The following is a 27519-nucleotide window of genomic DNA, read 5'->3' as shown; positions in this document are numbered from 1 at the left end:
TCATTTTGAATTTTTTCGTTTATTTTTTTTTTTTTTACAAAATAAAAAAAGAAACAGGACAGGAAAGCCGAGGTATTGTGATGCAATAGAAACCCCTTGCGTTAGACCCCTCCTTCATAGACCCCTGAAAGATTTCCAGCACAAAAGTTTAAAAAATAGTGCGTTTCATCCAAAAAAAAAAAAGCGTTGAAAGCGCAGAAAAAGTCAGATTTCTTGCAAGATATATACATCTCCGTTTTGCAACCATTTACAATAAAAAGAAGCCCCCACACACACACAATTTAAAACATCCCTGCTACACTTCTGCAACACCGCTTCAATCGGCGAGAAAAATTTGGGTTAAAACGTTATATTAGGGATGCGCCAAATTCTTCGTTGGGGGCATTGCCTAGTAAATATCTGCATAGAAACATGGCTGGTATTTTTCACAGGAGAGAATATAAGGAGGATATTAAATGGTAAATTCACATTAGCCCACGTAGCAAGTGTTCATTTTTAATTGCTTCTACTTCAAGGCTGCTCTCTTTCCCATGGTCATGAAGGAAGGAGAGCAGCTCAAAAACCAAGAGAAAAAGAGTGCAGATTAATACTGAGGGGTTAACTGGATGTAATGTAATGTACCCCAGAGGAGGGACATAGAGGGGATAGTGTCCAGATGGGACTTAAGTAGCACTTGCTAAATGATTGCAGTTACAGTCTTTTACAGTCTGCATCCAAGCACGTACAGGATATCCAGTCTGCCGTTAGAGCATGTATTTTAATTAGGAAAAGGTTTAGTTGACCTTTAATAAGCAGTCTATAGATTTAGGTTAATAGATTTCTGCCTATTTTGCCTGAATGCCTATAGAGCCGGCTGTAAACCCCCCTTACGATTTGTTTGTGCATTGTAGCATGAACCCTGTTATGCCAGGCTTTCTGCCATGAACTGCAAAATGTCCAAATGGAATGTACGTCACACACACACACACACAAGGGTGGGAAGTGTTTAGGTCTTCCGTCCGCCTGGTCCCCCCTGTCCCAGCACTGAAAGGTAGGTCTCGTAAATTGTATTCAGGAAACTGTCGTCATTCTGCAAAACAAGAAGGGTTTAGTGGTCACCTATGTCATGTGCAGGGAGCCTTGTCCAGAGGAGCTAATTGTTCATTTCTTGGTAAGAAGGAACTGGGATTGATGACCCAGAATCCTGATACAACTCAGAGGGTTTCAGCCCACAAGCAAAATAAAGCAATGACCGCAGCCAGCTTGGTTTTTGCCTTTTTTTCATTAATTTATGAGAACATGCAAACTCAAACTAAGGGGATGCTATTTAACTTTTTCAGACCAAATCAGAAGTCTATTGGCCTAGGCATGGACTGGCATTGTGTAGATTCCGAGACGCTGTTGCTCTTGGTTATAAAATCCTATTTTCTCAAGTTAAAGGGGTTGTTCACCTTTGAGATCAATTTTAGTATAATGTGGAGTGATAGTCTGAAATAATTTGCAATTGGTTTTCATTTTTTATTATTGAAGATTTTTGCGTTATTTAGCTGTTTTTTTTCAGCAGCTCTTTGCATTTTAAGCAATCTGGTAACTAGGGTCCAAATTACATTAGCAACAATGCATTGATTTGAATAAGTGACTGGATAGAAAGATGAGCAATAAAGAGTAGCAATAATAATACATTTGAAGCCTTACAGAGCATTTGCGTTTTAGAAAGGGTCAGTGACGCCCATTTGAAAGCTGCAAAGAGCCAGAAGAAAAAGGCAAATAACTATAAAACTATAAAAAATAAATAATGAAAACCAATTGTAAAGTTGCGTAGAACTGGCCATTCTATAACATATTAAAAGTTATCTTAAAGGTGAACCACCCCTTTAAAGGGAGGAACTATATTACAGCCACTGCTTCTGCTTCTAGACCGGCAATCTCACCTGGATGAGGTGCAGCAGGGCCTCCTGGAGCTGACTCCTGGTGAGGGCAATATTCCAGCTATTCAGGGTGTTTGTGCAGGCCGGGTTGTCTGGGAGTGCCGTGGGGAAGAGCAGATTGGAGGGCTCTTTGGTGGAGAGGTTGGCTGTTCCGTTTGTCCTGGTCTGCAGGTTCGGCTGGGCAAATACCATGGGGGACATGAGGAGGGCTGGTGACACGGAGGCCGGAATACGCTGAGGAGAACAGGCCTGCTGTGGACAGAAAGGGCAGCACATTACAAGCTTATTGCTGGCAGATACATTAACAAAACAGTATTTATACACGAAGCATAAATGTGGGAGCTACCATATTATTCCCCTTAGACAGTACAGTATGAGGGTATAGCTTATTGTGTGCCCAGAACATTCCTTCTCTGTATATTTGTATTTATACATATGGGAGGAGGGAGGTGCCATATTGATTCCCTTAGACAGTACAGTATGAGGGTATAGCTTATTGTGTGCCCAGAACATTCCTTCTCTGTATATTTGTATTTATACATATGGGAGGAGGGAGGTGCCATATTGATTCACAGGACAGTACAGTATGAGGGTATAGCTTATTGTGTGCCCAGAACATTCCTTCTCTGTATATTTGTATTTATACATATGGGAGGAGGAGGTGCCATATTGATTCCCTTAGACAGTACAGTATGAGGGTATAGCTTATTGTGTGCCCAGAACATTCCTTCTCTGTATATTTGTATTTATACATATGGGAGGAGGAGGTGCCATATTGATTCCCTTAGACAGTACAGTATGAGAGTATAGCTTATTGTGTGCCCAGAACATTCCTTCTCTGTATATTTGTATTTATACATATGGGAGGAGGAGGTGCCATATTGATTCCCTTAGACAGTACAGTATGAGGGTATAGCTTATTGTGTGCCCAGAACATTCCTTCTCTGTATATTTGTATTTATACATATGGGAGGAGGAGGTGCCATATTATTCCCCTTAGACAGTACAGTATGAGGTATAGCTTTATTGTGTGCCCAAACATTCTTCTCTGTATATTTGTATTTATACATATGGGAGGAGGAGGTGCCATATTATTCCCCTTAGACAGTACAGTATGAGGTATAGCTTATTGTGTGCCCACAACATTCCTTCTCTGTATATTTGTATTAATACATATGGGAGGAGGGAGGTGTCATATTGATTCCCTTAGACAGTACAGTATGAGGGTATAGCTTATTGTGTGCCCAGAACATTGCTTCTCTGTATATTTGTATTTATACATATGGGAGGAGGAGGTGCCATATTATTCCCCTTAGACAGTACAGTATGAGGTATAGCTTATTGTGTGCCCAGAACATTCCTTCTCTGTATATTTGTATTTATACATATGGGAGGAGGAGGTGCCATATTATTCCCCTTAGACAGTACAGTATGAGGTATAGCTTATTGTGTGCCCAGAACATTCCTTCTCTGTATATTTGTATTTATACATATGGGAGGAGGGAGGTGCCATATTGATTCCCTTAGACAGTACAGTATGAGGGTATAGCTTATTGTGTGCCCAGAACATTCCTTCTCTGTATTTTTGTATTTATACATATGGGAGGAGGTGCCATATTGATTCCTTTAGACAGTACAGTATGAGGGTATAGCTTATTGTGTGCCCAGAACATTCCTTCTCTGAATATTTGTATTTATTCACATGGGTGGGAGCTGCCATATTATTCCCTTTAGACAGGACAGTATGATGGCATAGCTTATTGTGTGAATACTGTATATTTGCATTAATGCATATGGATGAGCGCTTCCATACTGTTTCCTTTAGCTCAATATAAGGGTATAGGTTTAATGTATGTACATACAGGAGCTGCTTTATTGCTTCCTTTGTTACAGGGGTTCCAAACTTAAAATTGGGTCCCCATGTTGCTTAGGGTGGGTTTACAGGATCCAATTTTGCATGGTGGATCCCATATAAGTAAATGACCACATACAGAAACCATGGGCCCTAATTTCAGCCAATGGAAAAGCACATTATGTCACTATACTCCATCTCAAATTTGAGTTACTCTATATTACCTGAAGAAGCAGATTCTGTTTCTCGAGCTGAGGAATACTTTCCACCCAAGATGTTTTCGTCACGCTCTGGGAGACCACCGGGAATTTTGCCGCTAGGGCCGGCCTGGGATTGCTTTGCATTTGCTGCTCCTGACGCACCAAATTTAGCTTCTTGAGCAGCTCCTGTGGGGAGATGGTGCCGGAGCCCATGACGGGTTCAGAAGACAAAGGAGGCATTGAGGCTGGAGTCTGTTGGCTCTGTAGAGAGCTGTCATAGTAATTAAGGGATTGTGCGGTGCATGAGGACGCCACATCTGCTTTGGGCCCCACCACCTGGGCTGTGTGAAGCGTTTGCAAGAGATTCTTCCCACTCTCATAGTCTTCACTGGAAAAGGGAGTCTGCTGGGTGACCAGCTGGAATAAACCAGGGAAGATGTCCCTGTCGGGTGGATATCTGCCATTATGGTTCTCAGGAATCTCTGAGACGGGTTGCAACCCACCCCCTGCCACCATAAGCTTCTGGATTGCCGGGCAGAGCTGCTTCTCGACATTATCCACCACTTTCCCAGCTTCTTCATAGGACAGGGAACGGACCACAGAATGGCGGACAGTGCCGGGCTCGGAATGAAGTCTCGTCTCCTCTTGTGCTTTGTCTGGCTTTCCGAACAGAGCCGCGAGCGATAAATGTTGCTTTTCGGACTCCGGAGCCTAAGTGGAACGCAAAACATAGTCATACTTTAATCGGACTTTGGCAAAAATAATATAAATGCAAGTTATACACTAAATGGCAGGGTGTTGGGAGTTGTCTAATTACAATCAGTGTCATTCTGTGGCTACTAAAGCAAATAAAGTTCTGTTTTGCATAAAAAAGGGCATTGACTCAAGGGATGAGACATAATTATGCCTCTTTATAGGTCCCTGGTGAGGCCTCATCTGGAGTATGCAAAAGCCACGGCACCAGCTGGTTTAACCGCGGGTCGGGCGGGTTCGGGCCAACTCCAGCACAAAATCTTTAGGACGCAGGTGGGTCCGGGTCAAGCTCTTCTCCTGCTCTCCCTTCTGGCACCGGAATTTATAGACTTCCGCCCGCCCCTTTTGTGATGTCACTGCAAGGTGGGCGCGGGTCTATAAATAGAGGGCGGCAGCAGACCGGGTGCAGTTTGGGAGGGAGCGGGTTAGAGTCGGGTGTGGGAAACTCTCAACCCGCACATCACTAGTATGCAGTGCAGTTTTGGACTCCAGTATGAGCTGGAGAGAGTGCAGAGACTAAGTGCAACTAAACTGGTTAGAGGGAGGGAAGAGTTAAATTAGGAGGGGAGACTGTCAATGTTGGGGTTGTTTTCTCTGGAAAAAAGGCGCTTGTGAGGGGACATGATTAGACTTTACAAGTACATTAGAGGACATTATAGACAAATAGCAGGGGACTTTTTTACCCTTAAAGTGGATCACCGTACCAGAGGCCCGGAGTAGGGGGTTCATCACAGTGAGGACAGTGAGGTTGGGGAATGCACTGCCGGGTGATGATTCAGTTAATGACTATAAGAGGGACTTGGATGATTTTTTGGACAGACATAATATCAAAGGCTATTGTGATACTAAGCTCTATAGTTAGTATAGATTTGGGGATATAGAATTTATGTAAAAATAGTGAGGGGTGTGTGTATGGGGCTGGGTTTTCATTTGGAGAGGTTGAACTTGATGGACTTTGTCTTTTTTCAACCCAATTTAACTATGTAACTATGGAATCCAATATGTCTGTGTTGTGTGAAAGAGATGGGGACCTTAGATTGTAAGCTTCACTGGGGCAGGACCAGATTGGCTTATCGTCAATGCCCTGGCTCCCCTGATTGTGGTGTAGGATCATATGAAGCCAGACATGATCACTAGAGGGTGCCCAAAAACCTGCCTGATATTAGGTTTCCTTCTTCTTTAGGAAAGCTGCCCCTTGTATGTAATAATTGGTGCAAAATGTGATTCAGGTCTAGTGACTAGTTTGCGAAGGGGGGCCTGGGGTGGGTGCATGAACCTGACGTGGCAGCCCTGGTGGGCCCGGAGCATCACTGGACATAGTGCTGGGAATCAACATTCTAACTGGCTAAATTTCTTTTACATTTATAATTCACTTGCATCCATAATTACTTTTTTTGGCAAGTTCTATAGAAAACTAGGGGTCGCAGTGGGATAGTGTCACGGTTGGTTTTAGAACCCACTTTAATCTGCTCCCCCCCCAGGTGGGCCAGTCTCACAGTTTGAGAACCCCTATGCTAAGGTCCCACTCTAATGCTCTCACCTTCCCTGGCTGTGGCACAGGCTGGGACTCACTGGGTTTCACTGCAATGGGCTTGATGAGGTTGGGGTTGGTGTAGATGGCGGATGAGTTGGTGATCATCTTGGGTTCAGAGCACTTGCACTGTGCAAAGAAAAAAAAACATTCAGGCACTTCCATGTGAGGTATCAGTTCTGAGAGCATCATCCCTGATTCCCGAAACCCAACAGTTTCCAGGCTATGGAGGAAAACGCTCAAGCACTCAGTGTAGCCTAATTTTATTTATTTACTTTGCCTTTAAAGGATCAATTTAAAATAAGTGAATGTAAAATTGATGAGAGTTCTAGTCTAAGCACATCTGTCATTTACATTCATTCATTATTTTCTTTTTATTCCAAGTTATTAAAGGGATACTGTCATGGGAAAACATTTTTTTTCAAAATGAATCAGTTAATAGTGCTGCTCCAGCAGAATTCTGCACTGAAATCCATTTCTCAAAAGAGCAAACAGAATTTTTTATATTCAATTTTGAAATCTGACATTGGGGCTAGACATTTTGTCAATTTCCCAGCTGCCCCAAGTCATGTGACTTGTGCTTTGATAAACTTTAATCACTCTTTACTGCTGTACTGCAAGTTGGAGTGATATCACCCCCCTCCCTTTTTCCCCCCAGCAGCCAAACAACAGAACAATGGGAAGGTAACCAGATAGCAGCTCCCTAACACAAGATAACAGCTGCCTGGTAGATCTAAGAACAACACTCAATAGTAAAAACCCATGTCCTACTGAGATACATTCAGTTACATTGAGAAGGAAAAACAGCAGCCTGCCAGAAAGCATTTCTGTCCTTAAGTGCAGGCACAAGTCACATGACTGGGGACAGCTGGGAAATTGACAAAAAAATTTAGCCCCATGTCAAGATTTCAAAATTGAATATAAAAAAATCTGTTTGCTCTTTTGAGAAATGGATTTCAGTGCAGAATTCTGCTGGAGCAGCACTATTAACTGATGAATTAAAAAAAACAAAAAAAAAAAAACATGTTTTCTGATGACAGGATCCCTTTAAGAGATACATGTGCTGTTAATATGAATGAATTTTGTTCCAACAGCGCCACCTGCTGGTCAGTTTCTGATCAGTCTGACCACCAAGTAGTCAAGGAAGTTGTCAGGAGAAAGAAAGAGGCTGCTCTGATGTTCTTCTGCTTAGGAAAACAATTAGAAACCTTTCTCAAATCTTTCCTAAGCAGAAGAACATCAGAGCAGCCTCTTTCTTTCTCCTGATACTTGTGTTCATAACGTAATGGAGCAGAACATGATAGACAGACTATGGACGGACAACAGATTGGATTGCACTGTATTCTGTACACTCACCTTGCTGTACTCATCCTTTGCTTTGGTTAACATCTGCAATATATCCACCTCCTTTCCTTCTCCTGTGCCCAGGGTCATTGGAGAGACTCCGCTGGCGGCTCCCTGTTGAGCTTTCACTTGCTCCTGCTGAGTTAAGCTGGAAATGGAAAAACAGGGATGTGAGCTGTCTCGCTTATCCACGCGATCCCCCATATAGGGCAGCTTTATTTTTAGGGTATAAATAATATATATATATATATATATATATATATATATATATATATATATATATATATATATATATATATATATATATATATATATTGCTAATGAATGCTAAAGAGCGACTGAACACCCCCTATGTGAGGGATGTGGTTGGGCATCTCCCAGCATGCAATGTAGGGGATCAGCTGAACATTCCCGGTAAAGCTCTGCATATACATGTCACTGCTGTATAAATAAAGGGTGAGAGAATCAACAGGCAGTAATGTCTACCAAACAATGAGTCGCACTTACAGAATAAACTCTGGGCTGAATAGGGAGGAAGAAGTCCAAAATGTCCTAATGAACCCAATATGGGGAGGATGCTTGGCTATATATGGAAGATATATAATGTGGATCAAGATATCATAGATCTGATATATACAGTACAAATATACAGAGAAGGAATGTTCTGGGCATACATATATATCCTAATACTGTACTGTCTAAAGGAATCAATATGGCACCTCCCTCCTCCCATAAGTATAAATACAAATATACAGAGAAGGAATGTTCTGGGCACACAATAAGCTATACCCTCATACTGTACTGTCTAAGGGAATCAATATGGCACCTCCTCCTCCCATATGTATAAATACAAATATACAGAGAAGGAATGTTCTGGGCACACAATAAGCTATACCCTCATACTGTGCTGTCTAAGGGAATCAATATGGCACCTCCTCCTCCCATATGCATAAATACAAATATACAGAGAAGGAATGTTCTGGGCACACAATAAGCTATACCCTCATACTGTACTGTCTAAGGGAATCAATATGGCACCTCCCTCCTCCCATATGTATAAATACAAATATACAGAGAAGGAATGTTCTGGGCACACAATAAGCTATACCCTCATACTGTACTGTCTAAGGGAATCAATATGGCACCTCCTCCTCCCATATGTATAAATACAAATATACAGAGAAGGAATGTTCTGGGCACACAATAGGCTATACCCTCATATTGTACTGTGTAAGGGAATCAATATGGCACCTCCTCCTCCCATATGTATAAATACAAATATACAGAGAAGGAATGTTCTGGGCACACAATAGGCTATACCCTCATATTGTACTGTGTAAGGGAATCAATATGGCACTTCTTCCCGTGTGTGTTTTTCTTTTTTTTGCACTAGATACAGAAATATTTTCTAAAAAGATACCACAGGAGTTCTAGAATAGTCCAGCAGGTGATGCTGTTCAGCTGAGTAAAGGATTTACCATTTACAGGAAAAAATAGCAATAAATCAGGGTGATTACATGCGAGGCACAGAGGATAGACATTCTGTCCCAACCTATTTATACTGAAGTGCCAGTGTTTGTAGCTGAAACAACAAGAGCCACTATCCTCATTTTAAGTGGGGAAGCTTCATGATCCACATCATCCTGTGAGTGGTGCTCTTGCCTAGAGCAGGGGGGTCGGCTAGAGCAGTAACGACCCCCATGATATTGAATATGCATGTAGCATTGGCTGTGCTGTGACTCAGACGCTTCATGCCGGCAGCCAAACAGAAGGAGGATTATAAACCATAAAAACATGTTTGTTAGCAGTGTCTCTATTACACAGATGTACAGCACCCCTAGTGGGTGAACTACAGCTCCCAGCATCCTATTCTACCCAAGCAGTGGTTTAAGGGACAGGAGTAGCCCCTGTGTCTCAGCACTGCCTTAATCTGTGTGCTCCAAAGAACAGGATAGAATTTCTCTTTAAAACGACAGTTTATTTTTTTTTAAATTTCCCTGCTCCTTGGGGGGGGGGGGGTGATTAAAAAAACTGAAAAGGTGAATATAATTATATAATTAATTAGTTGTTTGTTTCTGTACGGCAGCTCTGGGCCTCGGAAGGACCTTGTATCCTTATCGGCTTCTAAATGTCACTTTCCTCTCCTATCACTTTGTATCTGTCATCCCCAGTGCACTTACCCCCCTGTGCACAAGGATCAGCCCTTAAACGTGGCACCGTGCCCTTTAGGGCCAAAATGCTCCGCTGGAACAGATTCCTTGAACAGCTGCCTGTTTTCAAATACTTTTTAAAGGGAAGCTCACTTTAAAGGGGAAGTAAAGCTCAAACACACAAGGCAAGAAATACAAAACCTTATTATTTGAGATTCTGTACCAACTAGGGTTGCCACCTTTTCTGGAAAAAAATACCTGCCTTCCTATATATTTATCTTTATTCCCTATTAATAACATTGGGATCACTGGCCTTCCTATATATTTATCTTTATTCCCTATTAATAACATTGGGATCACTGACCTTCCTATATATTTATCTTTATTCCCTATTAATAACATTGGGATCACTGACCTTCCTATATATTTATCTTTATTCCCTATTAATAACATTGGGATCACTGGCCTTCCTATATATTTATCTTTATTCCCTATTAATAACATTGGGATCACTGGCCTTCCTATATATTTATCTTTATTCCCTATTAATAACATTGGGATCACTGGCCTTCCTATATATTTATCTTTTTTCCTTATTAATAACATTGGGATCACTGGCCTTCCTATATATTTATCTTTATTCCCTATTAATAACATTGGGATCACTGACCTTCCTATATATTTCTCTTTATTCCCTATTAATAACATTGGGATCACTGACCTTCCTATATATTTCTCTTTATTCCCTATTAATAACATTGGGATCACTGACCTTCCTATATATTTATCTTTATTCCCTATTAATAACATTGGGATCACTGACCTTCCTATATATTTATCTTTATTCCCAATTAATAACATTGGGATCACTGACCTTCCTATATATTTATCTTTATTCCCTATTAATAACATTGGGATCACTGACCTTCCTATATATTTATCTTTTTTTCCCTATTAATAACATTGGGATCACTGACCTTCCTATATATTTATCTTTATTCCCTATTAATAACATTGGGATCACTGACCTTCCTATATATTTATCTTTTTTCCTTATTAATAACATTGGGATCACTGGCCTTCCTATATATTTATCTTTATTCCCTATTAATAACATTGGGATCACTGACCTTCCTATATATTTATCTTTATTCCCTATTAATAACATTGGGATCACTGACCTTCCTATATATTTATCTTATTCCCTATTAATAACATTGGGATCACTGACCTTCCTATATATTTATCTTTATTCCCTATTAATAACATTGGGATCACTGACCTTCCTATATATTTATCTTTATTCCCTATTAATAACATTGGGATCACTGGCCTTCCTATATATTTATCTTTATTCCCTATTAATAACATTGGGATCACTGACCTTCCTATATATTTATCTTTATTCCCTATTAATAACATTGGGATCACTGACCTTCCTATATATTTATCTTTATTCCCTATTAATAACATTGGGATCACTGACCTTCCTATATATTTATCTTTATTCCCTATTAATAACATTGGGATCACTGGCCTTCCTATATATTTCTCTTTTTTCCTTATTAATAACATTGGGATCAACCATCATTTTTACTGGCCAGGCCGGCAAAATACCGGCCAGGTGGCAACCCAAAATCTGTGCCCCTGAAGATGCCACAAGTAGCTTTTTTTTCTGCCAATTGTCAGCTCATACTGTGGGCTGCTGTCACTTTCCTGGGCCCTCTCACAATATACAGTATGTATACAAAACAAGGCTGATTAGTAATTCATTCACTTAAAGGACCAGTAACATCAAAATGTTTTTTTTAAAACATTCATTAGTATACATTAAAAAAAAAAAACACACAAAAACAAATAAAACAATATCGCAAAGTCTTTATTAATTAATAACTTACCGAAACGCTGCTTGCGCTCCTCTTCAGAAAAGGCGATCGGTGATTCATCGTTTGGCGCTCCATTTCTCCTCCCTGCCTTCCTTATAGGAGATAGCCAGGCAGGAGAAATCGAGCGCTGCACGAAGGATCGTCTCTGTTTCGCCTTTTCTGAAGAGGCGTTTTGGTAACTTATTTCTTAGTTAAGGCTTTGTGATTTTAAAGTTTCATTTGTCTTGGGGTTTTTTTCTATGTATACTAACGATTTTTTTTTTACATTTCCTTTTATATTACTGGTCCTTTTAAAAAATGTGTTTGTACTTAACGAAAAAAAAAACCAAAAAGACACATTTAACTTTAAATTCGCAAAGTTTTTTTTTATTAAGAAATAACTTACCGAAACTCCACTTCCGCTCCTCTTCAGAAAAGGCGACGCATCGAAGATCCATTGTGCGGCGGTCGATTTCTCCTCCCTGGCTATCTCCTATAAGGAAGGCTGGGAGGAGAAATCGAGCGTCGCGTGATGGATCACCTAATCGCTTCCTGAAGAGGAGCACAAGCGGAGTTTCTGCTTCATGACTTCTGATGATCCCTAAGTTTAGATTTAGAGCAGCAGCCCGGAGCCCACGGAGCATGTGCAGGGCCACTGGCACACAAAACAGAGACGAAGATGGGGAGCCGCTGGGTACAACTGCGAAGGCCTTTATCATTACTGGTCTAGATCTGCTCAAGCTCTGGGCGGGGAGCTTAGTATATAAAATACAGCATTTTTAGGCTTAGTTCCCCTTTAAAGTTTCTCTATGGTTATTCTGAATAATGTTTCTCCAAATGCTTCAAATTTAAAGGGCACCTGCTACCAAAAAATATTATCCCCAAATAAGGCTGTAGGCTAATAGAGCCCACACTCTAGCTGGGGGCAGGGTTGCCAGGTCTAATTTTAAAAACCAGCCAAAAAAAAAAATAAACCCAAAACTAGCCAAGAGGCACTTTAAAAGTAGTCCAAAAATAGCACAATATGTCTAAAAGTCTAATTACGCCATTTTCAAATGTTCACTGTTGCAACTTTTTCCATGAAGCAAAATGGAACAAAGGGGGCCCCAGGAGGTATAGGGGCCCCGTAATACATATAGACATTTTGGTGGCCAGCATGTTAGAATGCTTAAGAGTGACGGGAGACTGGGGTGCAGAGCCCAAAATCTGGTAACTCCCGACTTCTACACAAGTCAGTCCCATTGCATGCTGGGTATTGTAGTCTTACATTCAACTTGGCAGTTGGCAAATTGTTAAACAAAAATGGCATTACCCAACATGCAGTGGGAGACACAGGTTTGGCACATTAGGGCAAGAAAAAGCCCAAAAAGTAGCTTGAATCCATACAATGGCTAGTTTGTACTTTCAAAACCCGCCTGGGCTTAAAATTAGTAGCCCAATTTGGCTGGAATACCGCCAACCTGGCAACCCTGGCTGTGGGTAACCCGGTGCGGGTGGCCTAGCACTGGCGGGGGCTATTATAAAAAACCGGAGTGCGGGATCAAATTAGGGATGCACCAAATTCAGGATTCATCCTTTTCCAGCAGGTTTCAGCCAGATCCTTGTGTGTGGCCGAAACAAATGCGAATCCTAATTTGCATATGTAAATTAAGTGTGGGAAGGGAAATCAGGTGACTTTTCATCTGAAAACAAGTAAGTAAAATATTCTTTTTCCACTTTTTCCTTATGCAAATTAGGATTCGGACGAATCTTTCACAATGGATTTTGAAGGATTCAGCCGAATCCCAAATAGTGGATTCGGTGCATCCCCAGATCTAATAGCCTACACCTTTGGTTGGGGATAATATTTTTTTGGCAACAGGTGCCCTTTAAGGGAGTTGAATTCAGACACTGTCTTTGCCGGTAGTTTTAGATGTGTGTAAGCAACCATTGTTTCAGGCAGGGTGGTCATAGGCTAATCACCCCTCCTACAGGGCAGGGCCTAATAGTCAGAGGGTGTGGTTACACAATACTTCCAAGAGGGGTTAACCCTCAAAATGCTGTATTATGAAACAATAAAAGTGTGGGAAGTTTTTAACATTTAATTTCCCTGTTGCTTCAGTTTTATTCTTCATGGATTAAAACCTGCACAAGTCGTTAATTAATGGGTGAAAATGCCGAGAGTAGAGAACTATGGGTCCCTGTTTGAGAAAGGGGCCAATGCTGAAATAATGCAGAAACACAATTAGACCTAAGGGATCCGCCGCAGCATCTCTAGTGGGTTAATTGCAAATAAACTGCTCTAAGAATATTTTTTTTTGAACAGTGTTTCCAAGGCAACTGAATCCCAGGGAAAGGTTAAGAAATGTTTTAACTGCCCCCCCCCATGATAAAACAGGCTGTTGGTAAAACTTTGCAGAGCAGCAAGATAACAAAGACTTCTTAAAGAACCAGTGCCACCGATAAAATGCCCTTTAGGCCTTAAAGTAGAAATAATCCCACCGAATATGAAAATCCCCTACCGTCTACCCTAGGTAGTACCGCATCCCTGCTTCCCCCCACAAATAGTTAGTTACCCCTGAAAGTGCCCCTAAGAGTTTGCTCATGTATCGGTGGAGAGTAAGCGCAGCGGAGCTCACGGGCGCCATCTACCGGATCTCCGGTATTCTTTAGGTCCTCCATCCAAAAGTGGCGCCCGTGAGCTCCGCTTCACTTACTCTGCACTGATACATGAGCAAACTCTTAGGGGCAATTTCAGGGGTAACAACTATTTGGGTGGGGAGCAGGAAGGGGGGGACTACCTAGGGTAGTAGGTAGGGTTTTTTTATTGGGAGTGTTTAGTTCTCCTTTAACCTGTATTTAGCAGAAAATGATTTTGTTATATTGACAGAATTTGGGTGATTAAATAGGTTCACCATTTTAAGCAACTTTGCTACACACATATATTAATTAAAATCATTCAGTGGTTTTAAAGTTATTTGTAACTGTATTGTTACTGTACTGTTGGTTCTGACTCATGAAAACAACATAGCAGAAAAGCCAGTTAACAAGATGGCTTCTGCTACATTGTTATATTTTCATATACTATGCAAAATCTATTTTTTTGTTGTTGTTGCCTCGGGCTTACTCAGATCCTCTGGCCTTGGGTTTACAGCAACAGCAGTAAGGGTTTGGGCAAGTCAGGGGTGGAATGGGGCCGGTCAGGGGTGGAATGGGGCCGGTCAGGGGTGGAATGGGGCCGGTCAGGGGTGGAATGGGGCCGGTCAGGGGTGGAATGGGGCCGGTCAGGGGTGGAATGGGGCCGGTCAGGGGTGGAATGGGGCCGGTCAGGGGTGGAATAGGGCCGGTCAGGGGTGGAATAGGGCCGGTCAGGGGTGGAATAGGGCCGGTCAGGGGTGGAATTGGGCCGGTCAGGGGTGGAATTGGGCCGGTCAGGGGTGGAATTGGGCCGGTCAGGGGTGGAATTGGGCCGGTCAGGGATGGAATGGGGCAGGTCAGGGGTGGAATTGGGCAGGTCAGGGGTGGAATTGGGCCGGTCAGGGATAGAATGGGGCAGGTCAGGGGTGGAATTGGGCTGGTCAGGGGTGGAATTGGGCTCGTCAGGGGTAGAATGAGGAAGGTCAGGGGTGGAATGGGGCAGGACAAGGGTGGAATGGTGCAGGTCAGGGGTGGAATGGGGGGAGTGGAATTGGGCAGGTTCATGGTCAGGTGGACTTATGGGGTGCATTTCTTATGAATCCATCCTAAGGCAACGACTTACTTTTTCATGAGTTCGGCAATTCTCTGGCACTCTTCTTTGTCATAAAACCAAATCCCGTAGATAAAAACTGTATAGAGAATTTAACAGAAAAAAAATATATATTAGAAATTAAAAACAATTACAGGATTTTAGCCTTTAATCCCTGATCTGGAAAAGAACATGTCCAGTTCTGCACAACCAAATGTCCTGCTCAAACGACACTGTTTTCAGGCAACTCCCGCCCCATCTCAGGTTGCCAATTCAGCCAGAACGGTGATGGGTGGGAGATATGTATATAGATGGGGGCTGTTGGACCAATTGGAGAAGAAGGTGAAGCCTTCAGATGAAGCCTTGAGATGGGCCCAAAATAGCTGTCGTGACTAGACGAGGCTCAGAAACAAACCCTTACAGCGCACTTCCAGAGGTTTGATTGTGAGCCTCATGGTTTCCATGAACTCAGAATTCTTTTCCCCAAAACTCCCCCAAAGTATTCAATTTAAAGCAACATTTAGGCACATCACCCTTAAAGGATAATTAAACCTTTAAAATAAGTGAATGTGCAATTGACGAGAGTGCTATTCTAAGCACTTTTGTCATTTACATTCATTATTTATTTTCTTTTTCTTCCAAGATATTAAGGGATACATGTGCTGTTAATATGAATGAATTTTGTTCCAACAGCGCCACCTGCTGGTCAGTTTCTGACCAGTCTGACCACCAAGTAGTCAAGGAAGTTGTCAGGAGAAAGAAAGAGGCTGCTCTGATGTTCTTCTGCTTAGGAAAGAGTTGAGAAAGGTTTCTAATTGTTTTCCAAAGCAGAACTTTGGTGAACTGTCTGAAACCAACTGAACTGAAAAAAGTTCTAGAAATGTTCCTAAGACCTAAGCTCACCACTGGAATTTGTGAGATGATGAACCAAAAATATCCAATGTTTTAAGGACTCTGAGACCCCCCCTACCCCTTCTCTGCTTCTGTATCCCCTGATAAGGCTGCATACCCACCTTACAATCTGCCCATATTTGCTGCTGCTCATACAGATTCCATCTCTTGGGTCAGGAGTTCTTGCCCTGCCGGACACCACTATCTGCATCGGCCTCTTCAGCACAAGAGCTTGTGTCAAGGCTGCTGGTGGTACCGTACGAAAAGCAGAGCCCCCTTATGACTAAGTGAAGGGTGCAGTTGACAGGCGATCAGTGTCATTCCCATTGCAAGTCACAATCAGTAAAACTACATGGGACAGGAGGGAGCTGTTGGGGTGGGAGTGATATTATCCCAGCCGTGCAAAGGAGGGAAGTTGTAAAACTGCGGACGGGTTATCGGATCTAAAGCATGGAGTCTACTACTCTCTTATGCTAACTTTTGGACCCAACAGAACTACAACATCCTAGTTATATCCTTCACTTCACTGTCTGGAAGTACTGGGAACCAGTAAAGATGTTCCATAACCTCATCCGCCCAGCGAATGCTACCTACCGACCCATGCCTACGGACACGGCACCCCGACCCAGTCTGATCAGTAAAGGCAAAATGGTGTCGGAGACGGAACTCGACTACGTCCATATCCCGCCTGGAGGTAAGAACAACAAATATTCCTTAACAGTACAGGTATGGGACCTGTTATCCAGAGTGCGCGGAACCTGGTGTTTTCCTGGGAACTGATATTTCCGTAATTTGGATCTTCATACCTTACGTCTACTAGAAAACCATGTAAAAATAAAATAAACCCAATAGGCTGGTTTTGCCTCCAATAAGGATTCATTATATCTTAGTTGGGATCAAGTACAAGATACTGTTTTATTACAGGTATGGGACCTGTTATCCAGAAAGCTCCGGACCTGGGGTTTTCCAGATAAGGGATCTTTCTGTAATTTGGATCTTCAAACCTTACGACTACTAAATCATATAAACATGAAATAAACCCAATAGGCTGGATTTGCTTCCAATAAGGATTAATTATATCTTAGTTGGGATCAAGTACAAGGTACTGTTTTATTACAAGTATGGGACTTGTTATCCAGAAAGCTTGGGACCCATTATCCAGAAAGCTCGGGACCTGGGGTTTTCTGGATAAGGGATCTTTCTGTAATTGGATCTGCATACCTTAAAGCTGGCCATAGATGCAAAGATACAATCGTACGAATCATCGTACGATCGGACTTTCCCATCTCTGACCCGCCACTAACCATTCAGATCAAAGTCTTACCAGTAAGATTAGTTAAAGAACAGATCAGCCAATGTTCTGCCCCTGACAGCAATCGTACGATATCTATGTCCAACCAAAGCTAGTGACAGTCTCCCACTGAAAATCGTACGATCGGCAATACACGCAGAGATATTATCGGCAGCCGACAGAAATTTTCTAACCTGTCCGATCGACCAAACGACCGATCTCCGCCGGACGAAATATGTCGGGACTCTCCACACACGGTTCGAAAATCGTACAAATCCTCGATTCGTACGATCAGATCTTTGCGTCTATGGCCAGCTTAAGGCTACTAGAAAATCATATAAACATGAAATAAACCCAATAGGCTGGTTTTGCTTTCAATAAGGATTAATTATATCTTAGTTGGGATCAAGTACAAGCGACTGTTTTATTATTAAAGGTATGGGACCTGTTATTCAAAAAGCTCTGGACCTGGGGTTTTCTGGATAAGGGATCTTTCTGTAATTGGATCTGCATACCTTAAGGCTACTAGAAAATCATATAAACATTAAATAAACCCAATAGGCTGGTTTTGCTTCCAATAAGGATTAATTATATCTTAGTTGGGATCAAGTACAAGCGACTGTTTTATTATTACACAGAAAAAAGGAAATCATTTTTAAAAATTTGGATTATTTGGATAGAATGGAGTCTACGGGAGAAAAAAAATATAGGCATTTTGGTTATTAATGGAAGGGATCCAGTAAGGAATTCAAGGACAGAGGTGTCGCAGAGATCCAGTAAAGGTCAAGTAGCACCACCCACTTCAAAATGTAAAAGTTTTTCAGGGCTAAGATTTATGCTTCTTTGAAAAGTCTGCGTTGCGGGGCCTTAAGTGCAGATAAAATCCAGACGACGGCGTGTATACATTTACATATGACGGACATCAAATTTAGCCAGGCGAGGACTATGATCATAACTATGATGGCGCGGAGCAAGAGATGATGGATCCCCAAACGGAAATATCAGTCGCGGAGAATTAAATGAGACGAGGCAAAATGGAACAACCATAAAGTGAAAAGGAAAAAAAAATATTCTGTATGGAAAAAGCTGCATCAGATTCTACAATAACGAGTTCAGAGTAGTGAAATAGAGTGAAGAGGAGGGGGGATTTTATCATCAGCAGAGCGAGCCAGGTTGCTTAAAATATCTCAAACATATTTGTCATGCTTTATAGAGGGCTACTGAATGATTTATAGAGCCCACACAATTACCTGTGCCCCCTAAGCTCTTAGGAAAGGTACCCCCCATTGTGAAGCACAATTAAAGGGGAAATACAGAGCACTCACATTATATATACAGTTTTGCGACCTGTTATCCAGAACGCTCAAGGCCTGGGGTTTTCTGGATACTGGATCTTTCCATAATTTGGACCTTCATACCTTAAGTCGACTAGAAAATGATGTAAACATTAAATAAAGCCAATAGGCTGGTTTTGCTTCCAATAAGGATTAATTATATCTTAGTTGGGATCCAGTACAAGCTACTGTTTCATTATTATAGAGAAAAGGGAAATTGCTTTTAAAAATTTGTAGTATTTAATTATAATAGAGTCTATGGGAGACGGTCTGTTATTTCGAGCTTTCTGGATAATGGGTTTCCGGATAACGGATCCCACACCTGTATTATTCTATTCTTACATCACGTTCCATTCACATTTGCAACTATAAAGAGGGAAGGGACTTATTGGGTCCACTGGCTGCAGTGTTGCATCCAAACAGCAGTTGCAAGGGTTAAAACCAAATTTGTTGCCTCCTAGTAAAGCTTATCTTATCTTTTTAGGCAGGAGAGATTTCCTTGGCCCAGTAGTGGCTTGTGCATTCCGGGCCCTGTTTCCCATATACGGAGAGAAGTGGAGTTGTGGCTATGCAGTCTGCTTTGTGTTACCAAAAATGATTCTTTATATCAATGGGGGGGGGGGGGGGGGGAAGAAGAGGTTACCCCCCCCCCCAAGCACCTTCCCATCCAGTATAACTGCTCCCACTCCTCATATGGGCACCTTAGTGTCAGAGCAAGGGAAGATTTAACAAGGTCAAATTAAAGACACAGTCTTGCTCACTAACATATCATTTTAAGATGTGATGCAGAGACGCCAACTCCTTGTCATCAGGTTTTACCCAGTTATTTCTAGTTTGTTACTACTATTTCTGGCAGAACTGTGATTCTATGTGAACTATGTTATGCTAGATAGGGTTATGGTATTTCTCTGTACAGACTATGAGCAAACTTATGGGCTGTTCCTGCTGAATTGTGCTTAGTACAGGGGAATACCTATGCTGCCATAGTTTTATGGGATCTCTCTGTACAGACTATGAGCAAACTTAGGGGCTGTTCCTGCTGAATTGTGCTTAGTACAGGGGAATACCTGTGCTGCCATAGTTTTATGGGATCTCTCTGTATAGACTATGAGCAAACTTAGGGGCTGTTCCTGCTGAATTGTGCTTAGTACAGGGAATACCTATACTGCCATAGTTTTATGGGATCTCTCTGTACGGACTATGAGCAAACTTAGGGATTTTTCCTGCTGAATTGTGCTTAGTACAGGGAATACCTATGCTGCCATAGTTTTATAGGATCTCTCTGTACAGACTATGAGCAAACTTAGGGGCTGTTCCTGCTGAATTGTGCTTAGTACAGGGAATACCTATGCTGCCATAGTTTTATAGGATCTCTCTGTACAGACTATGAGCAAACTTAGGGACTGTTCCTGCTGAATTGTGCTTAGTACAGGGAATACCTATACTGCCATAGTTTTATGGGATCTCTCTGTACAGACTATGAGCAAACTTAGGGAACTGTTCCTGCTGAATTGTGCTTAGTACAGAGGAATACCTATGCTGCCATAGTTTTATGGGATCTCTTTGTACAGACTATGAGCAAACTTACAACATTCCCTAAAATGAGCATTCTCTGCCCCTTCCAGTGGCCTGAGACAGTGTAACGGATGCAGGAGCCACCAAGCTGGCCACTGGTCCACAGCTTTTGATGAAGCTGCAGACAAAAGATGGAAATATCTGACCTCCGGAGGAGAGCTGCGGGAAAGACAATTCACATGTCCAGATCATGTAGTTCCGACTGCTGAAAGGATAATTTCTTACACCAGTGCAGTTTAGGAAACTAGGAATACAAAGCAATGGGATTAGCCAGTACTGTATCTTAACAGCCATAGAGCAGTGAAGGGAAAACAGCGTTTAACCTCTTGTCTCTAGAATCATCATCCGAAAATGGGAGATGATTCTACCACTCTTAAACCTGCACCAAAGGCCAAACCGATGGCCTCCCTTTGATCTGGGCTTGTTCATGTCAGTCAAAAGACTATGAATAACAGCGTCATCTGCTGTTTGGGCTGGTTGACTGGCAACAGTTGGCAGAAAATGAAGTCAATGAGCAGAGGAAAGTCTTATGATATTTGAATCTTTCAATGGGATGTTCTTACGCTCTGCCTTTATTAAGTCCAAGCAACAGTGCCTCAATCCTTATCCAGGGAACCGCTCACCCCAATCCAATAATTAAGGAGAGCACTTCCACACAATACTGCTGTGATTAGATATTTATTTTGTACACTACCATTCACACGACATGTTTCGGGCCTTGCGTGCCCACTTGAGAAAGGGCATGCAAGGCCCGAAAAACATGTTGTGTGAATGGTAGTCTATGCAATAAAAATCTAATCACAGCAGTATTGCTTGGAAGTGCTCTCCTTAATTATTGGATTGGCAAGCCTTATGATGTTGCTCTGCTTAGAAATGATTGGAGAAATGTCAGATGATACTTTGCTGCTCAATAACATATCTTGTTATCTTTATCCCCCCACAATCCACAGCAGAATCATTAAAGGCCTCTATCCCAGTGGTTTTCTAACTTTTATCAGGCCAAGCCCCCCTTTAAGACCCAACAGGGTCAGGGCCTTGTGTCACAGACATAAGTAAACATCACTGTTTAAGCCAGATTTCCAAGAACATCTCATGCAACAAATGAGTGTTAAAATCATTCTAAATCCCACCTTAATAGGCCATTGGTCAGGGCTCTCATTGGGTAGGCAGCCCCAGTTTGGGAACTTCTGACTTATCCCCTGCACCTCCCTCTATACTCCTGGGCCAAATAACCGTGTCTCATTTCCATGGTACCCAAATCAACCAGGCCAACTTTCTGCATGCCGACTTAACGGAATTAAAGGGAAAATAAAGAACCCAACTCACACCGGGCATTGCGATACAGCAGAAACGGATCTTGTAGCTGGAAATCCAGATCCTTAGTGATTGGCTCTGTCCGATTCTCCATGCTCAGCCTGTTCATGATAGTGAAGCCATGTTTGGGCGATGCAGATCTAAAATGCAGTAAGTGAATTTAAAGCAGCGTGAAAAGGACACGAGCCTGCTCGGCAATAAAAATAAAATATAAAGCTGACTTAATCTCTTTGCTGCCAGGGGACAAAGCTGTAGGTTTCAGAGGCAACAGTGGGTAAATAAAGAATCAGCAATAAAGACACTGATCAATAGAAAAATCACTATTAGACACATTTTAGCCACTTCTAGCATTCTATTTCTACTGTAAACCCTTAACGAAGAAGGACAAGCTCACTGTTGTAATTAATCGAGGAAAGAAATGCCTTAGCCAGGCTGTATCAGCGCTCCCATCTACTCTACAGGGAATATTTGCCCTAATAAGAACATGGGAAAGCAAAGCACAGGCTGATAACTAGGGAGATATGTGGGTTGGAATGACAGTGCTGCTGTGCTCTGCTCCACATGTCTGTATCCCAGGGAATGATCAGTGCTACATATCCTTGTCTGATGTTCTCGGCCTCAAGACATTACCCTATAATATGCAGGGCTGTATTTACTGCACAGGTGAAGGGTCCTAGTGCCCGCCTTCCCCCACCCGCGAGTGCATGCAGCTCCTAATATCTTGTCGCCCCTAATATTTTGCCATCCCGGCCCCTCTCTACCTCACACCAGAGTTTGTGGAATCTACATGCAACACCCTCTCCCCAAGTAAATCCACTCATGAGCTGAATATATCAATCCTTACTTTCCCCATTTGCCCTGGCTTCCCTAAATGGCCTCAGCTTCAGTCTTGCCAGGTCTCCATTATTCTCAGCCTGGCTGAATACAGCCTCTCTTTCACCTCCCACAGAGTTAAAATCTTTATACGAGATGCCAACAGGGGGCATAGCCCCAGTATCATGAAACAAAGTTATAAAGGCATAGCGTGAGCAGAGTAATGCCTCCTGCTTGCAATTATTAATCAGTATTAATGAATAAAAAAAGCCAACGCTTGGTGCCCAGGGTATGGGCATAGAGCAGGGGTCAGCAACCTTTACTATCAAAAGAGCCATTTTGCCCCTCTCCCACTAAAAAAAAATAGTGTGGAGCCGCAAAACATAACACAGCTTATAAACTTTTTTAACCTTTTTTTAATTTTAACTGTTACAACAGAATACAACAAACAGAAGAGCATTGTGTATATGCAGGGCTATTTTGAAATAAATGAAACACTGAATAGCCCTATTAAATGCTAGTGTTCTCATCTGTTTAATGTGACTTCTGTTTCTGAAGCTCCATGCTGATCGTCTCTCTCTCGTCTTGAGTGTGTGACCGCAATAAGGTCCATGAGGAATCATCTTGCTGTGGCAAAGTCTTGCCTGTCACTCCTGGGACTTCTATACAGCCCTCGCACCTGCTGGCGGCTTCTTGAGTGTGCTTACCGCGGTCGCACGCTCAAGAAGCCACCAGCAGGTGCGAGGGCTGTAAATACGACCTGACAGGCAAAGCCGCAAGACTGAGCCGCAGCAAGCAGGATGAAGAGCCGCATGCGGCTCTAGAGCCGCAGGTTCCCTACCCCTGGCATAGAGTCTGCATGCAGATCTAACTGCACATTAGAAATGAAGACTGATTGAAAAGTTGCTTAGAATAGGTCCATCTATAACACACCCAAAATGTATTTGGGTGGCAAACTTTCCCTTTAATATTCACCCCTCTGACCCCCAGTCAAGCTCACCTTGTATACACAAACAGTGTTCCTTCCACATCAGTCTTCTCCTGAGGAAAAAAAAAGAAAGAAGAATCTTCAATTAGAAACCACAAAACTATCTTTTTCATCTATAAATAAGAGGAATTTTGCCAGCGGCTGCACAGACTATATTCAGGCCGGTTATTATTGTGAGATATGCAGCGGCAGATAAAATCAGCCAACCCGGGCAATTCTGATTCACCTTTATATGATCTTTTAGTATAACGTAGAGAGTGATATTCTGAAACAATTTGCAATTGGTTTCTTATTTTTTATTATTTGCATTTTTTTAGCTATTTATCTTTTTATTCAGCAGCTCTCCAATTTGCAATTTCAGACATCTGGTTTCTAGAGTCCTAATTCCCCTAGCAACCATGCATTGATTTGAATAAGAGACTGGAATATGAATAGGAGAGGCTCGAATGGAAAGAGGAGTAATAAAAAGTAGCAGTGAAGGTGTAGCCTTACAGAGCATTTGTTTTTTAGATGGGGTCAGTGACCCCCATTTCACTATGGAGGCAAATAAATCAAAAACTATAAAAAAAAAGAAGACCTTTTGAAAAGTTGTTTAAAATTAGCCTTTCTATAACATACTTAAACATAACGCAAAGGTGAAGCAGCCCTAAGTGAACAAAATTCTTTCAGGGTTGGACACAAGACAAAGCTTGGCTATAGATGTCTATCTGCTCCTCCATCTTTGTCATTATATGGACTCACTGAGTTTTTGGCCCTCGCACAGACAACCAGATGAAATAGGGGGCCCCAGGTAGAGAGGCCAGCCACAGACTAAATACATGAACTGAAGTGGACTCATCTGAAAGATAATCCCTGCTCAGACATATATACTGGATAGGTGACAGCTTTTGGGGGCAATCAGCCACCAGTTAGTGCAGGAGAGGGCAGATCTGGGCATATTAAAACCCCTTTTTCTTTGGAATGTTCTTCCCTGTGAGTTTGGTTATTGACATAAAACAGAGACTTGATCCCCCTTTTATGTCAATAACGAAATCCATGGGTCTCATAGTTTAACTCCCAATAGCATCTGTGGTGTTATTGGCCAATATGGTCTGTCTACAGCCTAACGAAAACAGATTCTAAGTCAGATCACAGGGGTCCCTTAGCAATGCAGGAGGCTGGGAGACTAAAGCAGCCCCCCTATGACCTGCTCCGATGCTGATGTTGTAAGCTAGAGGGCTGCAGGATGCACATTCCTGAGATATACAGGCATGGAATCTTCTATACAGAAACCCAATATCCAGAATTATGGGAAGGCCAATGTTTTGTAATGAAAATATCCAACTGCTGCAGGGCAATACAATACACTGAGTGGTGTTGGAGAATCGGGCCAAATGCCCTCTCTGCCCTGCCTTAGGCCTAGCTGCGAATGCCCCTTTTTTGGCCAGTGAGTTAAAAACTTTTAAGCATTTACCCTAGGCCAGTGCAGCTCTTCTACAATGATTGGATTATAACGGACGCCCGACAGAAAAGCGGGTTGGTTTTTGCACAGATATTGGCCAGACTTGCCAGTTGGAGGGCACAATACACTGGCCGATAAACTGCAGATACAGTCTGGAGGGACCAAGTCGGCAGCTTAAGGGGATTCTGTCGTGGGAAAACGTGTTTTTCTCAAAACGCATCAGTTAATAGTGCTGCCCCTGCAAAATTCTGCACTGAAAACCGTTTTTCAAAAGAGCAAAGTGATTTTTTTTTACATTTCATTTCAAAATCTGACATATTGTCAGTTTCCCAGGTGCCTCCAGCCATGTGACTTGTGCTCTGATCAACTTCAGTCACTCTTTACTACAGTTGGAGTGATACCACACCCCTTCCTTTACCCCCTCCAGCAGCCTAGCAACAGAACAATAGGAAGGTAACCAGATAACAGCTGCCTGGTAGATCTAAGAACAGCACTCAATAGTAAAAATCCAGGTCCCACTGAGACACATTCAGTTACATTGAGTAGGAGAAACAACAGCCTAACAACAACTAAAAACAAAAGACTTGTTGGGTTAGGAATGAAATGTTATATGGTAGAGTGAATTATTTGCAGTGTAAACAGTTTAATTTAGTAATAAAAACCACACCATAAAATCAAGACAGCACCCCTCTAAAAGAGAATTTAACCCTAACGTTAAAAAACCCTCCCCCGCTACCCTACATAGACCCCCCCTCCTCCTCCCCCCAGCCTAAGGGTTCTCCCGGGCAAATGCCCCTAACGTTTTACTTACCCCTCGTGCAGATGAAGGCATCGGAGTTCACAGGCGCCATCTTCTTCTCTTCGGAAATCTTCGGAATGAGACCGGCGTGGCGGCGCATGCGCCGAAACTCATGAAAATTGCAGAATCGTTGGTCTCATTTCGAAGATTAGCGAAGCAGCTGAAGAGGGCGCCCGTGCCTGTGTTAGTAAAATGTTAGGGGCATTAGCCCCAGGGTAACACTTAGGCTGAGGGGGAGGAGAGTCTATGTAGGGTAGGGTTTTTTAACTTTAGGGGTTACTTGTCCTTTAAGAAGCAGCAGGTGTCACTAGGAAGTCAGGATCGGCCATTGACATTGTGGGCCGGCAAGATCCCCATTCTCTAAAGGGAATATCCACCCAAGGAATCATTTAATAACAGAAAATGTAATGGACTGGGATTCAAAATAGGCCCTGGTATTTCAGGCACACAGAGGCCTAAACCTCCCGCCATTAAATAGTGACTGTCTATGGCACCACCTTATAGAGCCCCACAGTCTGGGCCTGATGTAAAGCCTCCAGTTCTATTCCCTTCTCCTTGTGCCGCACACAATGTAGCAGAAGTCAGCCCTCCTCCAGCCAAGACTCCATATCCCACAATGCCCTGTAGGCTTCATCTAATCTCTGTCTCTGGGACACGGTGTAGCTGGAGGGAAGCTGATGCCAAGGGAACAGTAGTAATAACACTAGCAATTCAGATCAGGGCTGACCAAACAGCTCTTCTGTAATTAAGTGGACACTCAGACTGAGTGGGAATTCTGGGAATTGTAGTCCAATAAGAGCTGAAGTGATACAGTCGAGTTATTGTTTTATCCCGATTCCCCCCAAACTCACCCACTCACTGGCCTTATGGCTAAACGTATAAAGAGCCACCTGGCTGGCCACATCCACGATAGACTGAATATACGGGTCGTGTCGCCTCAGGGCCGCCAAACTAATATCCAATCCCCGGCCCAGCACTGCGCTCCCGGAGGCCGCCATCTTGTCTCCTGCACAGACGTGAGCGAACGATTGCCGAGAGCACAGGAAGGCAGCCAATCGAAAACCGAGCGCGGTCACCAATGGCAACGGCTGTAGCTGGTTTCCATGGTGAGCTTCCTGGTGCAGCATCCAAAGGGGGGGATAGTGTCAGGGGAAGCATGGGATAATAACAGTGTTATGTTATTAATATTAATTAGGAGAATATTTATATCTATAACCTCAGTGGGTGAGGACTAACCCTCACATATAGAAATACTGGCATATTAGCAATGGCTGATACAAAGAAACAGGTTTAAATCCCCTGGTTTTATGTTTTCCTGCATTTTACACCATTCTTTGTCCTGCTACTATAAAAAGCATTTCCCTGATTTCACATTTTTCCAGATTTTTATGCAGGTTTTTTTTTTTGTGTCTCCTGAAAAATCTAAAATGGGGGAGGGGTGGTTCCTCTACTGTTTATCTGCACTGATACTGTTCTGGGGGTTGATAGTTGTAGTTCAGCAACAGCTGCATGGTCTTCACTGACTTACGTTTCCCGACCTTCGGTTGAGGGCTTTTATTTGCTGTGAATCAGCCTGGAAATTTCACATGTCAGTCAGTGGCACTCTCTCAATTTTGTGGGGCCTTTTAGAAGTTTCAGGCTTTTCTTATTATTACGAAGCTCATACAGGCAATACAGGTCCCCGACACCGATATGAACACTAGGCTTATTCTCCTTTCCAGAAACAAATACTACCTGTCTGTGCTCTCCCTTCCCTATTATCAGT

At 42.5% G+C, this 27519-nt stretch overlaps 2 protein-coding genes across 3 annotated transcripts in view; one reads left to right on the top strand and one right to left on the bottom strand.

The window, feature by feature from the left end:
* Nucleotides 1-26841, bottom strand: dcp1b.S (decapping mRNA 1B S homeolog). Of its 2 annotated transcripts, none has more exons than XM_018254828.2 (9): nt 26606-26841; nt 23527-23567; nt 21726-21853; nt 15342-15408; nt 7600-7735; nt 6253-6372; nt 3984-4670; nt 1911-2156; nt 1-1069 (listed from the first exon to the last, which is right to left on the bottom strand). In XM_018254828.2, the coding sequence occupies exons 1-9, from the start codon at nt 26750-26752 to the stop codon at nt 986-988; spliced, it is 1656 nt and encodes a 551-aa protein (XP_018110317.1). In that variant the 5' UTR covers nt 26753-26841; the 3' UTR covers nt 1-985. The 2 variants fall into 2 exon arrangements, with proteins under 2 accessions (XP_018110317.1, XP_018110316.1); XM_018254827.2 differs by having other exon boundaries at nt 1911-2159; nt 26606-26835.
* The window catches only part of cacna1c.S (calcium channel, voltage-dependent, L type, alpha 1C subunit S homeolog), a 233288-nt gene continuing 222523 nt past the window's right edge, over nt 16755-27519 (top strand). The window contains exon 1 of the mRNA XM_041587921.1: nt 16755-16893. Within this exon, the coding sequence (XP_041443855.1) occupies nt 16755-16893 (139 nt within the window). The remainder of the gene's footprint in view (nt 16894-27519) is intronic.

This window comes from Xenopus laevis, chromosome 3S, assembly GCF_017654675.1.
Source record: "Xenopus laevis strain J_2021 chromosome 3S, Xenopus_laevis_v10.1, whole genome shotgun sequence".
Taxonomy (NCBI): Eukaryota; Metazoa; Chordata; class Amphibia; order Anura; family Pipidae; genus Xenopus; species Xenopus laevis.
This window is presented reverse-complemented; position numbering and strand designations above follow the sequence as displayed.